Genomic DNA, 17,092 nt, shown 5'->3' on the forward strand with positions numbered 1-17,092 from the left:
GTGGCAGAATCGTCCCAGATGATAAAAATGTCATCCAGGAAACAAATATAGAATGACCAACATTCAGCAAAGGGACTATTAAATGCATAATGCTTCTCCCAATAGGCCATGACCAAGTTGGCAAAGCTTGGGGTGCAAGAAGCCCCCATGGCCACCCCACTTAGCTGTTTGAATAACTGGCCTTCAAAATATTTTATTTATTATTTTGTTTTATTTTATTTTACATTTGTTGGCTGGGCTAGTCTAGCTGGATACATGTCCATTTTCAGTAGAGGCCCAGGGAGATAAGCTCCAAGCATTAGTAAATTACAAAAAAAGATTACAATAATTAAAAAATGACTAAATTCAAATACAAAGAAATTAAAAAAGATTTAAGAGAATCAAAAATTGTTTCTGTGAATAATAGCTCACAGGCTGTGCAAGGTTTAAAATACAGTTGAGTACAAGGACATTCAGTATTCTGAAAATAATGATTAGCAGGTCTGAGAAAGAGAGAGAGCAGAAGAAGGCAAGAATCACAAGGGCTAGAATAAGGTTAGATTCTATTGATTAAAGCTGCAGAGGGGACAAAGGTTGGAAGGAAGGGGTATAGAAAAAAGAGCATTAAGGGGGAAAAGGTAGGGTTTAGTCTGGTTTAGAACAGGGACAAAGCCAATGAAATTTCAGATGTTCTTTGAGATGTTTCTTGAAGAGTGGTGTGGATGAGAGTGACGTGATTGTACTAGGAAGATTGTTCCAGATTTTACCCACAATGTTAGTAAAAAGTGAGTCACCAGCTTTATTGTTTGATTTAATATTGGAGATTAATAGCTTATTTGCTGAGCGAAGTGTTGCAAGATTTCTATATGGGGAGATCAGGTTGGAGAGGATTGGGGTATTGTTTGGGTGATGAAGAATATTATGTGAGATAAGCAGTTGCTTATACAGTAGATGGTTTTGTAGTTCTGACCATCCAAGTTGTTTAAGGTTGTGACAGTGGTGGGTTCTGAAAGGGGTGGCAGTGACAAATCTAGCTATGTTATTATAGCTGGTTTCAAGCTTGCTTAGATTGTGTTTTGATAGATTGATGTATATGGCAGAAGCATAGAATAGAGTAAAAGTTAGGTGAGTTTGGGCACTGGAGGTTTTAGCTAGTGGTGTGAGGAAGGATTTGATTCTATACAGAGAGCCTAGTTTTTTATTGACAGTCTGTATAGTATTGTTGATATGTTCGTCGAAGCTGAGGTTATTATCTAAGGTAATAAAGAAAATTGTTGGTCAAACCGAGATCCATAAGTGTACAAGCCGTGTTAATGTCATTATTCAACAACAATCCTATGTCAAAAAGAATACTTTCCAATCACTTCAACCCTACCCTGTGGGGAATGACAGAATATAAATTTTGGACATCTACTGTGACCAAAATACAGTCACCCGAGGACCTGAGCTTCGCTAGCCTGGTCAAAAAATCCCAAGCATCCTTATAAATATGTGGGACTTCATTGACTGATGCATGTTCTTCATGTTTCACTGTTGCAGTCATCACCTGTGGGTTATCCCTGCTGTGGTAGTCCTCGGCCTTCCCGAATACCAGAGTCAGTGGTTTTTTTGCATCTGCTGCAGTCGCCTGTAGTCTGACGTCAGGTCGTCAGTGCTATAAAGCAAGGCAGCCGATGTCATTACATCAGTCTTTCTTGCCATGGAGTCCATAGCAGAAGCAGTTTGCACAAGTGCCAGTAGGTCTCTACCAGAAGTTGAATTTCAGCTGAAAACATCTAAAGCTAAGTACCCCCATTGGGGATCCTTTTTTCTTGCACTAACCATTGTCCAAAAAATTAACAATTGTCTCACCTGTGGAAAGCGGATCCCACACTGAGACTTCCATTCTTACTGTGTCACTTGTTTAGGTCCAGACCACGACGTCCCAAGTTGCCAGTTCTGTGCCCTGTTTAATGCAAGAACCATTCGCCGTAGAGCTCTTTTTGTAGACAGTTATCTTCTTGTTCCATCTTCGCATTCTGATATGGTGTCCATCAGCCAACAATCAGTGGACATTCCGAAAAAACATGTAGAGATAAAGATAGAGACAGACCACACAAGGCTTAAGCCTTCAGACAACACTACCGCTAAGCAGGTAGTCAGTTCTCCGGAATTCAGAGAGACACTTTCTCAGCCCCTGATGCCTGATTCATTAGCTACGCAGGCCTCTACAGAGACCCTTTCAGAGTCCGGTATGCCGCAGAAATCTTCATCTTCTGAGCCTTTGGCTGTCTCTGCCTCGGTTGGGTCCGGAGCCACACTGCAGGCACCGGCTTCCAAGGAGGCCTTTCACACCACCGAATCTTGACAAAAACTGACGTCTTTTCATCCGACTACGTTTCTCTCAGACCGACGGATTCTCTCAGGCCTAGAAGCCAGGCCACTCCTAGGAAATCTGCTTCTAGCCACCATCTTGCTACTGCACCACCACCCCAAGCACAAATGCTTAAAATGGCAGAGGATCTCCTCTCCCTTATCCAGAGTAGTTAGGCACCCTTCTCCAGACATTATGACAAAACAGGATTCCGAGGAATCTGACTATTTAGTTTTTGAAGAGGAACTGCATCCGTTAACTGCTTATGAGGATTCAGATGCAGAGGAATCCATCCCCCCTGCCTCTTCTCCAGAGGACCTTTCCTTTGGGGAAACCATTCGCTCTCTCAGGGAACATTTCCAGTGGGAATCTCAGGACTTCCCACAGTCTAAGAATTTAGAGAGTTTCTGGACCTGCCCCACCAGAAACCCCTGGCCATCCCCCCCTATTTTAAAAGTGGTGGTTGATGTTTTCCATGAATCCAGCTTAGCCCCGGACGCCTTCCCTCCTGCTCCCAGTAAACCTGACAGGTACTACAGAGTACCAGATTCTCACAGATACCTGTGCATAAATCCTGCTGCAGACCCAGAGGTCATTACACAGGGACCTAAAGGAGCCAAGACTAGTTCTGCCAAGAATCCTCTTCCTTCTGACAAGGACTCCAAAGCTCTGGACAGATTGGGTAAAAATGTATGCACCTCTGCAACCTTAGCCATCACAGCACTCAGTTGTCAGTTCCATATGTTAAAATATCAGCAACACACTTTGGAACTATTAAAACGGAAGATTGCTACCTTTCCTGACTGTACCAGTTCAAAAGAGTTAGATTTACTGCACTCTACTTGTCAAGTGGCCAGACACTCATTACAATGTGGATATAATGCCCTAGAAGCCTCAAGGAGGGCAGCAGTGACAGGATCTGTTATTAGGAGACATGAATGGCTGAAGGAACAACCTCTCCCTGATCATGTCAGGTCTAAACCTATTGATGCACCCCTAGATAAGGAGCGCTTGTTTGGGGGAAAAGCAGAAGAGGTGCTTAAAAAGATGGAAGACAAAGCAAAATCTGTGCAAACAGTAAAAGATTTCTTTCAGGTTCAACCTCCCTGGTTCAGCAGGAACTTTCCCTGTAAGCACTGGGCCTTCCCTGCACCTAGCAGACAGGGCTAAGGTAAGCCCCTCAGGGACAGGCCATCCAGGTCCCTATCCCAGGCCCAGCAGAGAAGCAAACAATGGACCAATTCCATATCTAAGGCAGGGAGTTCTAAACCAACCTTCTATGTCAAACACAATGACTCCCCCTCCCCCCTCTGCTCTCCTTGCACTCATCAAAAACTAGGAGGAAAGCTATCCCTCTTCAAAGACAAATGGCTTTCTGTAACAAAGGACCAATGGGTCTTAAAGATAATTTTTCAGGGATACAAATTCTCTTTCAGCAAACTCCCAATGCCAAGAAGGTACCCATACTTGTCTCCAAATCAGTGGGCAGAGGCATTGAAACAGGTCCATACTCTCATATCCCAGGGGGCAATAGAATCTGGGGTTCCTATTGGAACATCGAATTTTCAGTTGTTCGAATCACTAAAGGTCGACCTTTAATGATCGAACAATTGGAAATTCGAAATGTTTAAAATAAACGTTAAAAAAAAAAGTAAAGGGTGTAAGCAGGGGGGACAAGCCCTTCTGCAGCACCCACATGGGGGGCTGCACCCCCACACCCCCGCTACTTAAATATACCAACTCTGAGATCGAGCTACAGTGTAGGAAAGGGAAATCCTCCCTTTCGGCACCGTAGTGCATTAAAGTGCGATCTCGGAGTTGGTATATTTAAGTAGTGGGGATGTGGGGGGTGCAGGGGGGCTTGCCCCCCTGCTTTAACCCATCAGGGTACGTTTCCTTGTTTTTCTTTTTTTAATTTCTAAGTTACGGAACTTGATCATATGGTGTCGACCATATGGTATTCAAAGTTCCGTAACTTCGATTTTGTAATAAGTAACCTAGAAATCTGTCAGATCAAACAGGCAAAGGTTTTTATTCTAGACTGTTCCTTGTCCACAGAAAAGAGGGCACTTGGCTCCCCATCCTGGATCTATCCATTCTGAACATCTCCCTCGTGGTCCCCAGATTCAAAATGCTAACTTTGCAGCAGCTGCTGCCTATGCTAACAAAATGCCTGGCTAGTGATCCTAGACCTAAAAGATGCCTACCTCCACATCCCCATCAGGGAATTGTGCAGGAAATTCCTGTGCTTCAGAGCAGACTCACAACACTTTCAGTTCTCTGCGTTGCCCTTTGGCTTATCTACTGCACCCAGAGTATTCACCAAATGCTTGGCCCTGGCCATAGCATTGTGCAGACAGAGAAGTATACAGATTTTACCCTTACCTGGACGACTGCCTCATTCAGGCAGAATGCAAAGAAAAGGTGCTGCAGGACCTTGTCTTTGTCAAATCATTCCTAACTTCCCTAGGGTTCACCATCAATGAGAAGAAATCAAAGCAAAACCCAACCAGGAAAATCATTTTCTTGGTAGCTGTGCTGGACACATCAGAAATGGCCTTCCTATCCCCAGAAAAGCAGAGCTTCCTGCCTCTCTACTTTATCCAGCTGGCTTCCAGTAGTCACCTCACAGCGAGGAAGTTCCTGCAAGCCCTGAGATACATGCCATCTTGCATCCTTCTCATTCATCTGGACAGCTTCACATGAGAACTTCAGTGGTATGTGAAGAACCTTTGGTGCCAGCACTCTCGGTCCCTAAAGACCTCTCTCCCTCTGATCCCATGTATAAGGACCGAGTTTCTCTGGTGGGCAGAGTCCTGTGCCAGGAACAAGGATCTTCCCTTTATCCTCTGTCCTACCGGCCAGACCATCACCACCGATGCCTTAGACATTGCTTGGGGCGCTCACCTAGCAGGCAGGTGCACCCAAGGTCTTTGGGATGCCCAACAACTTCACTTGCACATCAATCAGAAAGAAATGATGGCAGTATCACTCAGGAATGGAGGAATCTGGAAGTGGATCTCTTTGCCTCGCACCTCAACCACCAGCTGCAAAAGTTCTGTACCAGGGAGTATCGCCTCCTAGCGTGGAAAGTGGATGCCTTGACCTTCCCTTGGAACTCCCTCTTTGTGTACCCATTCCCACCTCTGCCCCTTATTCCCAAGGTACTGATCAAAATAAGGTAGGAGAGACCAAAGGCCCTCCTCATTGCTCCAGATTGGCCCAGTCAGCATTGATACCCCTTACTGTGCAGCCTGACCTTACAGGCCCTAAGCAGCTTCCCCTGATCTCAGACCATTTGACCCAGGTGAGGGGGAAGATTCTGCACCCAGACTTAGACTCTCAATCTTTCAGCATGGCTTATACCTTAAAAGCTAACAAGGAGTCCCTGTTAAGCACACAGGTCCTAGACATCATCACAGAGGCCAGAAGGCCCAGCAAAAGAAAGTCATACGCAGGGAAATGGAAAAGATTCTGCTCCTGGAGCCAGTCCAAAGGGGCCAGCACCTCCCATCCTTCCATACCTCTTGTCTTGGATTACCTAGCCGAGTTTCTCAATAATGGCCTCGCTTTTTCCTCTTTTAAAAGCCATGCGTTAGCCCTTTCTGACCATTACGATTCAGACCCACCCCTCTTCTCTAATCAGACCTCCCATGCCACCCTGGGACCTGAATTAATTTCTAGAAAAACTAACCTTACCTCCTTTCGAACCTGCTGCTTCTACAGAATTGAAATACCTCTCCTGGAAGACTGCCTTCCTACTAGCTTTCCCCGCAGCCAGAAGGGTATCAGAACTTCAGGCTCTCATGGCTGTCAAGCCCTTCCATCATTTTCCATGCAGACAGGGTCTCCCTGAATACTAATCCCACCTTTATGCCCAAGGTGGTATCTGATGTGACCCTCGACTAGGTCATACACCTACCTACCTTCTTTCCCAACCCTCAAAACAAGGGGGAAAGAATCCTACACTCAGTAGATGTGCACAGGCAACTCAGATACTATCTGGACCATACTAAACCATTCAGAAAAACAGACCAACTACTTGTCAGCTTTGCCCCTGGGGCAGAGGGGAAGACCATTTCCAAATGGATATCACACTGTATCTGTTTCTGCTGCAGACTTCATGGGAGCCCTCCCCCAAGTCTATCCGTACCCATTCCACTAGGGCAGCCTCCACTTCCTCAGAGGAGTCCCCACCAGGGACATCTTGGAAGCTGCCACCTGGACCTCTGCCCATACCTTTACTAAGCATTACCACCTACCTCTTTTCTCTAAGTCTAGGACAGGGTTTGCCTCTGTAGTTCTGCAGGGCCTGCTGACCCATGCCTAGGGCTCTAACCTATCCTTCCACCCCTCTCCTCAGCTTTGGGAGTCCTTCCACAGGTGATGACTGCAACAGTGAAACACGAAGAACATAGTGCAGTTGTGTACACTTACCATAAATGTAGATGTTGGAGTGTATTCACTGTTGCAGTCCTGGTTTCCCTCCCTCCATCCCCCATGTAGCATCCTCCCCTAGGGGGACATAAGCTTCCCACGGTGGCTTTTAGCCACCAGGACCACTTTTCCTTATTTCCTTGTGCTTCTGATGGGTTAGGGCAAGAAAAACTGATGTAATGACGTTGGCTGCCTTGCTTTATATTACTTGACGATCTGACGTCAGACTACAGCTGATGCAAAAAAACATTGACCCTGGTATTCGTGCCAGCTGAGGGCTACCACAGCAGGGATAACCCACAGGTGATGACTGCAACAGTGAATACACTGAAACATCTACATTTATGGTAAGTGTACACAACTGTACTTTTTAGCAGGCTGTCTACATATTTGGCAGTTTAGAAGGTCTTGCTTCCACCCACGCCCATTATGGGTCTCAAAGGTGGATTTTGTAGATCTTTATGGATTTTGGGTATCCCAAAGATGCCCGCTACCACTGGATGTTGATTGAGTAAATAATCATACGTGTCACTATTAACTTGCCCCTGCATGACCATGTCATAAAGACAGATACCAGTTTTTGAATAGGCAATATTAAACTCATTCTTGGATATCTGGACATAAGTCTGTGTGAAAAGCAACTCATGCATACGATTATTTTAGTAATTGACGTCCATCACAACTATTCACAAACAGCTACTACCTATTCCTGGTGGTCGAACTGATGACCATTTGGCTATCTTGTGCAAAGAACCGCAACCATCAAGTGTCCCTTTTAAATGTTTACTAATAGTCACCTTTTCTGTTAACATCTATGATGTAGTTGATGCAGTGTGTAATTTTTGACCAGTTGTGACAAGTATCAGTGAAGGCAAAGAATTGTTTGGGGTCAAGCCAAAGGTTGTGTTTAGAAAGGGCAAGTGTTTTTAAGAACTTTGTAGAAATGAAACATGACATGAGTTGTTCAAGTAGACCCAAGAGCATGTACAAATGCAATCACTGCAATTATTGTCAGCATATTTTATTGCGCGACTCATTTTTCATCAGGAATAGGAAATTTAAGGTAAAAAAAACACTTCAATTGTCTATCGAAGGGGGTGGTATACAGAGCTCTTTGCCAGTATTGTAAGGCATTCTACATTGGAAAGACTAGTCATAAGCTAAAAGAAAGAATTTATGAACACTTGAATATCAAGAAAGGGAAGAACAATGCCTTGTATAGGCATATTTCAGCTTTTCGTGACCAGTATTTCAAGTTTGTAGTGTTGGGACTATATGGAATGGGATGCAAGGGGTTTTAGCACAGAACAACTCAGCAGAAAGGAATTAATCTGGATTTTGATGTGTGATGCCCTTACTCCCCCTGGGCTTAATGGCTGCTGTTCCATTGCCCCAATCCTAAAATTGAAAAGTATGGAGGGGGTAATTCATCAGTCATCTTTTTAATTTGTTGTATATACATTGTTGTAACATGTCTGGCACTGTTTTTTCACTTATACACACTGTTTCAAACTATCAATACATTTTCAAGTTATTAATTATTTTTTTAAGCATTATTTGTATTGGTCGGTTTTAACCACATGACTACAGGATGTTCCATTTTATTGTGTGGTTTATGTGACTACTGCAGTTCTGATGAAGTCTTGATGTAAGACGAAAGAGCTTGACTGCTGTTTTTGCTCAATAAATCTTTGGTGGTTGCTACTAGCTGTGTGTGGTTTATACTGGACTTGGGTGCTCCCTGGACCTCCATCATAATTTAAAAATTCCCTATAGTGCACATTATCAAGAATACTGGGTGAGCAAATGAGTATAACTAGTGAAATTATTTTTTTGAGCTGGGATACAGGATCTGTATTTCCTAGACATAGTAAGGCCTTGTAAAGTTTAATTCTGGTGGCTAACAAAAAAGCCATTACTAGAAAATGGAAATCAAAATCTAAACCAACTATACTTGTAGTGAGTATTGTAACAGCTCTAAAGGAAGAAGAAGTGGGATCTTTAGAAAAGGGTAGGAGTAAATTACATAGAAAAAAATGGAAATTGTGACAACAATACATGCAGAAAAATGTTTTGAAGGAGAAATGAGGTTTAAGACAAGGCAGTAATTGAATCATTTATGTAATTTTGCTTAGCTTATATGATGTATTTCAAGAGATGTGAATTATGTTTGTAAATGTGAACTTGTTAATATGGTTTGATTACTTTTATTATAAAAGTAAGCCTGCCTATGTCACAAGTGATAATTCAAGAAAGGTGTTTTAAAAAAATAATTTACTAAAGTAGGATGTTAAGTTGTCTATCTCGCCTTCATTCTTGCTGGATGGGTTCGGAGCCGACCTCGGCTCCGACTCGGCCACTCTAAAGCTCGAGAGTTGGTTCCACCGGCTCGAGGCTCCCCTTATATCCCACAATGCTAGGCGAGAGTTACCTCAGATCTCGTTTGCCGCTACAGCTTCGAGGTTGGTAGTTCTACCGGTTCCTGGTGAGTTTAAGCTTTTTTCTATTAAAAGTCACTCTGTTTCCCCTTTTTTAGTTTAATTATTGTCCTATTAGTGTAGTTCAGTGTACTTTATCCCCGAACTAATATTTTCCCGTTTCTTTCTTTGAAAGAACTTTTAGTTTTTCCCTTGGGCCTTCTCTTCCCTAGGGAGTGTTTGTGTAGTTTAAGCTACTGTTTATTGTACTTTATTGTACTTTATTTTTTACTATTTCTACTAAAGTAATTTTCTGACAGGGTATAACTGGTGTGTTGGAGTGTGTGTTTGTGTTCACCAGTTAGGCTATGTCTAAGGAAGCAAAGGTCTCCGGATTCAAGAAGTGTGATGCGTGCAGTCAGAAAATGTCTCTGACAGACGCTCACACTTCTTGTGTCTATTGTCTGGGGCCTTTGCACCTGCAGGACTCCTGTGCTGTCTGCCATGGCTTCAGCCCCAGGGTCCTGCAGGAAAGGAAAAACAAGCTCATTTTGAGAGGCTTGTTGAAGCCTGAGGATTCCCTGTCTGTCTCAACAGGGAAACCCTCCAAGGCATCGAGGTCTTCGGCTCCGGCTTCTGAGCCGAGACCTCAGGTTGTTCAACCTTTGCCTTTATCGGCTCCGGCTGGAGCCGATAAGACTCAGTCCACAGTTTCTGTGGCTCCCTCGGCTCCGGCCGGAGCCGAGGTTATCGAGGTGCCGGTGTCGGCTCCGACAAGATCTTCGGAGCCGACAACCAGAAAGAGGTCTAGGTCACCTTCTCTTGGCTCCGTTCATTCGGCTCCAGGTTCTCCCCTGCTGTCTGAACGGAGCCAAAGGTCTCATTCCTCTAGGTCATCGAGGTTGTCCGATCATGACCTTCAGAGGGTGGTGAGTCGACTACTTAAGTCTGAGGCACTGGCCCAGATGCTTCAGAGCCCGACTCATCAGTCGGTGCCTGTCCCGGTCCATCAACTCCTTCCTCCTTCGACTCTCTTGAGCTCGGAGCCGGGTCGTGTCGGAACCGAGACTGTGGTCACCTCGGAGCCGAGACAATTGTCTTCGGCTCCGTCGTCGGCTCCGTTTTCTTCCATGGAGGAATCTCGGCGCCGGACTTCCCTCGTCGGCTCCGAGGGGGTGAGTGGCATCGGACCCTTGTCCGACCCCTCTCCCTCTCGGTGCTTCGGCGCTGGTGAGTTCGGCTCCGACATCGGCCTCGGAGCCATCACTGTCGGTGCCGAGGGGGGTCTTTAGCTCCTCGGAGCGGGGACCTCTGGCTCTGCCTGACAGGGGTGCTTTCGAGGTCATGCGGAGTGTGCTAGAGCCTGGCTCTACTCCACAGTCGGCTCCGTCAGCCCCTCCCTCTATGCTGCCTCAGGGTAAGTCGACTCACTCCCTCATCCCGGACCGCAGAGAGCCAACTCCTCAGGAGCCCCCTGTGGGGATTTCATCCTCTTCCGAGGCCTCTCCTGATTTGGCAGAAGAGCCCCCTCGGAAGAGGAAGTGCAAGAGGAAGCACATTGACTCACCTGAGTCTATCACGTCCGACACAGATCTGGATGATTCTGAGGGTTCCCCCCGTTCCCCTTCTGAAGATGTCTCCTTTGCAGACATACTAGAGATCCTTAAACAGAGGGGAAATTGGCCAGCCCTCAACCCTTCGGAGGACGAATCTGTGTATCTTGAGGCGTTTGGCTCTCGTCCTTCCACCTCCTGGGTGTCGCCCCCCTTGGACCGCCTCATGCAGGTGGTTGCAAAAAAGGCATGGACGGCTGCTGGTTCAGTGAGCCCCACTCCCAGGAGACCCTCCAAATTCATCACAGCTCCAGCAGACAAGGAATTTTATCAAAAGGAGTCTCTGTGGATGCTATGGTGGTAGCTGCCGCCACAAAGAAGGAACTGGCTGATCCTTCGGTGCCTGTCCATCCACCTAACAAGGAATCTAGGTCCATGAATACGTACGGAAGCGGATGTTCTCCTCAGCGACATTTACTATGCGTCGCTGAATTACCTGTGCCATTTCACTCGCCTTCAAAGGGACTTGATCAAAGAAGCGAGTGAAATGCTGAAGGACCCTACAGCTGCGAAGTTTCAAGAAAAAATGAACACGCAGCTGGCTATCCTTAATTCTATTTCCAACTCCTCCATGCGCCTCCTCTCTTATGCGGCCGATGGAGCGAGCAGAGCCGCAGGTACAGGGGTAGCCTTACGTAGGCACGCCTGGATGCGGCTATGCAATTTTGCGGAACCTTTCAAGACGTCTTTCACAAACTCCCTTTGATGGATCATCCCTTTTGGTCCACAAGTGAAAGAAACCCTGACTAGGTGCGAGACGGATGGCAAGACCCTTTCTGCCGCCGGAGTCCGTTTTCCACTCCTTCTAGGCCTTACCCCAAAGGCCAGAAGGGGAAAGATGTGGTTCCGTAAACAATCTCAAGGGACTTCGCCTGACGACAGAGTCGGTTCCCGCCAGAGGCAGAGGGGAACAACAATGGTAGACGCCGCCCTAGAGGCAGAGGGGTCCGCAGAACCAGGGCAATCGAGAAACGCCTTCCGATAAGCCCTTTCAGCATCCCTGAGGTGTTGCCCGACTGCCCATCTTCGAGGCAGTCGGGGAAGATTGTCACTGTACCCAGAAGCCTGGCTATCCCTGACAAAGGACAAATGGGTACAGTCCATCATTTCGAAGGTTATTCTATTCCCTTTCGCTTTCCAAGTCAATCAAAAAAATCCCTTCCAGATGTTCCACCCGCTCAAAGGGATATAGCAGCTTTGGAAATTTCAAAACTGCTCGCAAAAAGAGCTATTCAGCCAGTGCCAGCAGACCAACTAGGATCCGGAATCTACTCAAGGTTCTTTTTAGTTCCAAAGAAAACAGGGACTGGAGACCAATTTTGGATCTCAGTATCTTGAACAGATCGGTCAAGAAAACAAGATTTCGGATGGTCACGCTGCAATCCATTCTTCCTCTGTTGGGAAGAGGAAACTGGATGTGCTCTATAGACCTTCAGGATGCGTACTATCACATAAAAATGAACAGGCGCTCCAGAAGATTCCTCCGCTTCAGGCTGGGAACCAGTCATTTTCAATTCAGGGCCCTGCCCTTTGGTCTCACCACTGCCCCCGGTGTTTACCAAATGCATGGCAGTGGTAGCTTCTCACCTGAGACGACAAGGATTCCAGGTGTTTCCATATTTGGACGACTGGCTCCTCACAGCTCCCACCAAGCATCTTCTTTGATGGCCAGAGATCACACTTTCGCCTCTGTCAAGAACTGGGTATCTCAATAAATTGCGAAAAGTCTGTTTTGTCGCCTTGTCGTACTATTACCTACATAGGCTAAATTTAGATACTGTAAACATGTCTGCAACACTAACGAACCAAAGGATATCAGACATTCAGAAATTGGTGTCTCTTCTTCTCAACAACAACAGAGCCAAGGCCAGGTTAGTTCTAAAGGTGTTGGGTATCATGGCAGCGCCATACCTCTCCTCCCATTGGCCAGATACCACATGCGGATCCTTCAGTGGATGCTTTTTCTCAATGGTCATACCAGGAACTTCCCATGTCTCACACCATTATGATCACGCAAGCGTGCAAAAGCATCTCATGTGGTGGATGTCTTCCCCAGCTCCTGTTGGGGAGACCATTTGTTCCACCTCCTCCGGTTGCTACTCTGACAACGGATGCCTCCCTGATCGGGTGGGGGGGGCATTATCAGGGCAGGACAGTCCAGGGCACATGGCAACCAAACGAATGCCACTTGCACATAAATGTTCTGGAGATGAGAGCAGTGCTTTTAGCGTTGCAAGCCCTTCAAGACTCTCTTCCCTTGGGAACGATTGCAATCCAGACAGACAATATGTCTGTAGTGTGGTACATCAACAAACAAGGCGGAACCAGATCATACCCCCTGTGTCGAGAAGCACTCAGACTGTGGCAATGGGCGATTTCTTCTCAGCGTTTTCTGATAGCAACGCATATCCCCGGGAAGTCCAATCACATTGCAGACAAGTTGAGCAGAGCTATTCTCATGCCTCACGAGTGGTCTCTGAAAGACTCTGTAGTGAGAGAGATATTTCTCAAGTGGGGTCAGCCTTGCTGCGATCTTTTTGCTACTCCCCAAAACAGCAAGTGCAGAGAGTACTTCACTCTATTCCCTTTACCAGGCCAACCCAGCAGGGACGCGCTAGTCCAAGTTTGGCCCCGGGGACTTCTGTCTGCATTTCCTCCTTTCCCACTGATCTCTCAAGTAATACAGAAAGCTATCGCTCAGAAGGCCTCATTGATCTCATTGCTCCTTACTGGCCTCGACAAGTGTGGTTCCCCTTTCTACATCAATTTCTGTTGGAGCGACCGTGGAATCTGGACCTAGTTCCAGATCTTTTGATCCATCAGTCGGGTCAGTTTCATCGCTCCCTCCCCTCTCTGAACCTCACTGCTTGGTTCCTCCACTTCCAACCGTAGCCAGGCTTCCTCAATTATCTCACTCTGTTAGAGATATATTGATAGCTTCCCATAAATCTTCCACTAGAAAGATTTATTTGAGTAAGTGGAAACGATTTTCTTATTGGGCACAAGGAAAGGACATAGATCCTTTCACCGCTTCCATCCAACTAGTCCTCGATTTTCTTGCTGAACTCTTCCATGCAGGTTCATCTCCATCTACTCTTAAGGTTCAATTGGCAGCTATTTCTAATTTCCATGTGGGTATTTCTGAATCCGCCCTAATGTCCCACAAACTCTGCAAAGCCTTTTTGAAAGGAGTTTTTCTTCTCAGACCTCCTGTAAGAAATCCTCCTTCTCCTTGGGACCTAAATTTAGTTCTTGCTTCCTTGATTCTTTCCCCTTTCGAACCTGCAGCTTCATGTTCCTTAAAGTTATTATCATGGAAAACTCTCTTTCTGGTGGCTATCACATCAGCTAGAAGAATTTCAGAACTTCAAGCACTCAGTTGTCGTTCTCCTTACCTTGTGTTCCATAAGGACAGAGTTTCCTTACGAACTAACCCGTCCTTTTTGCCTAAGGTGGTTTCAACATCAAATCTTAACCAATGCATCGACCTTCCTGTCTTTTTTCCGGAGTATTCAAATAGGTCTGAACAAAAATTACACTGTCTGGATGTTCATCGTCAGTTAAGGTACTACTTGGACAGGACAAAACAATTCAGAAAATCTGATCAGCTGTTTGTCTCCTATGCGGAAAGCAGAAAGGGACTTCCAGTTTCAAAGGTAACTTTATCCAGATGGCTAACATCTCTGATTACCCTTGTTTATGAGATTAGACACAAAAAACTGCCTAATAAGCCTAAAGCCCATTCCACCAGAGCTTTGGCTACTTCTCTAGCCTTCCAAGACAGACTGCCTATTGACACCATTTGTGCAGCGGCAACTTGGGCTACTCCTCACACTTTTATTTCCCATTATAAGTTGGACTTAGCTTCTAGGCATAGAGCTAATTTTGGTTCCACTGTTCTCAGGAGTCTGTTCCGTTAGGCCACCGGGACAAGGTGCTAGGGACGCGGTCCCATCCAGCAAGAATGAAGGCGAGATAGACAACTTAACATATAGAAGTTATGTTCTTACCATAACGTTCCATGTTAGTTGTCTTCTTCTCGCCTTCTTCTTGCGTCCCACCCTCCTTCCCCCCGGCCTGGACAGACCTAGAGGAGTTGTGATCGTGACCTCTCTTTCTACCACCTCTTTCTTATCTATATGCTATTATGCATATTTCCTGTTCAGGATATAGGTCACCCTTCTTCTTCCTGTTGTTAGAGGTGGATTCTATGTTTTCACAGTTATACTGTTTTCTGTTATAAGCTGGGTTTAGCTTACAAACGAGATCTGAGGTAACTCTCGCCTAGCATTGTGGGATATAAGGGGAGCCTCGAGCCGGTGGAACCAACTCTCGAGCTTTAGAGTGGCCGAGTCGGAGCCGAGGTCGGCTCCGAACCCATCCAGCAAGAAGAAGGCGAGAAGAAGACAACTAACATGGAACGTTATGGTAAGAACATAACTTCTATTTTTTTTATATAGATTTTGAATTACGTACCTTGGAGCATATATAACCTGTCGGTTTTCCTTTTGAATAAAGAATTTTCCATACAGAAACATGTGGCTGTGCAGCCTGTTTTTTTTTTGAGAGAGCTATTTCCACCTGACAGACATATCATGCACTGCTTGGGATCTTATCCAGATGTTAAGATTTGTTGTTAAATTAATCCTCCCTGAATAGGATTATAGAGTTATGGCTAAGTATAATTATGACAACCATAGATCTTTGAGGAGAAGGCACTGTAACAGTAAAGTTGTCCCCCCTCCAAAAAAAAGGGGGGTATATAGTTTTATTATTATGTTTCATTGAACTGTTATATAGTTATTTTCCTGGTTATGAGAATGTAATTTTATCATAAAGTGTAACCAATTACAACATTAGACAACTTCCTACGAAGGCTAACAAGGTGCTTGAGGAACTGTAGAATCTTCTTTTTCTGCTGCCTATACATGGTTATCTCACCTATTGAGGGTAATATGGGAAAGCTTGTGTGAGACCAGCATGAGTTTGACTACTGATGAAATGCCCTGCTGGTAAGATGTAAATAACCTACTTGGTATGATTCAGTGTTCATGATTTTTTCCTTGAAGATTTGTTGTAGCAAGTATATGTATATATACCCACAACTGGACTTTTATGAGTCCTGTAATGTAAGGCTTGTTACATTGTGTCTGTTTTCATCACCAGTATCGAGTATACTTTTCTGTGTGTTCACTGAACATGGGGATAAGAAATGCCAAGGTTGAAGAACTTTTGAGTTCATATATAGTTGTATGTGTATTGGGTTTTAAGGGGCTTGCCCTCCCCCTTTATTTATTTTTTTGTAGAACTGTTTGCTATTGTCATCTTTTTTAATTACCTGGGTGGATTCAAACTGAGATTATTTGCAGTATGCCTTTTGCACGTAAATGGCTGAAGATGTATAAAATTGCCTTCCAAACAAACTCTGCATTCAGAAATTGTGGTGAAATTCAAAGAATAGGCCTAAAGCCATGTCCAGTGGAGGGTTAATTAAAAGATGTAGCATCTTCCTCATTGTGAAGAATAATGGGCATTCTATATGAGCCGAGTGGCTCCTTATTTGCCCCCAGATTCTGTTATATACTGTAGAACGTCATAGTAGTATTGACTCGCAGCAGTTTCTTAAAATTTTTTCCTTCTTGCTGTTATGCCATTTTTTGTTTCATTGCACTTTAGGAAGTTCATTTGAAACTGCAGAAACTAGATAGCCAGATGGCCGAATTATCAGAGAAGCAAAGACGTTTGGAACAGAAGGATAACCAGTTAAGACAAAGGAAGAAAGAACTTTTGGATCTGAAGGGAAAAAAGAGATCCCTTGAACAGAAAATAAGCACCAAGCAAGATAGGTGAGTGTATTGTCAGCTGTGTCCTGCGGTTGAACTTTTTTTTTGTAATAAAATAAAAACAGTATTAACAATCAGAACCGTTTTGTAGCACGGCTTTATTTTTTCTTCTGATATAGATATTGGGACAATCTTCTGTTCCCATATCAATATTCAAATAATGCTGAAGTATGTATGGGAGCTTCTTTGCTCCTAGTTAGTTTTCTTTTCATGCTTATTAATTGTGCTACCCACTTCCTGGCAATGTCAGTTGTTACCATGTACTAGACATTTTCAAAAAATGCCTCCTAAGCATAAGTGAATTTCAAGACATGCCTTTGTCTGAAAGTCTTTTGTTGAATATCTTTTAATCATGTAGTCCTTGTTTGTGTCAGAAGTTCTTTGAAGTATTTTCCATCAGAATAGTTCTCCAGTAAATTTGTCTGTCATAGATGAATGCCCAGAACCCTG

At 44.8% G+C, this 17,092-nt stretch overlaps 1 protein-coding gene across 1 annotated transcript in view; it reads left to right on the forward strand.

Moving 5' to 3' along the window:
* SMC5 (structural maintenance of chromosomes 5) overlaps positions 1 to 17,092 on the forward strand; it is a 3,018,525-nt gene that overhangs the window by 1,686,765 nt on the left and 1,314,668 nt on the right. The window contains exon 19 of the mRNA XM_044064368.1: positions 16,476 to 16,645. Coding sequence (XP_043920303.1) covers positions 16,476 to 16,645 — 170 coding nt within the window. The remainder of the gene's footprint in view (positions 1 to 16,475; positions 16,646 to 17,092) is intronic.

Source organism: Protopterus annectens, chromosome 2.part2 (assembly GCF_019279795.1).
Source record: "Protopterus annectens isolate FY-2018-M chromosome 2.part2, PAN1.0, whole genome shotgun sequence".
NCBI lineage: Eukaryota > Metazoa > Chordata > Ceratodontiformes > Protopteridae > Protopterus > Protopterus annectens.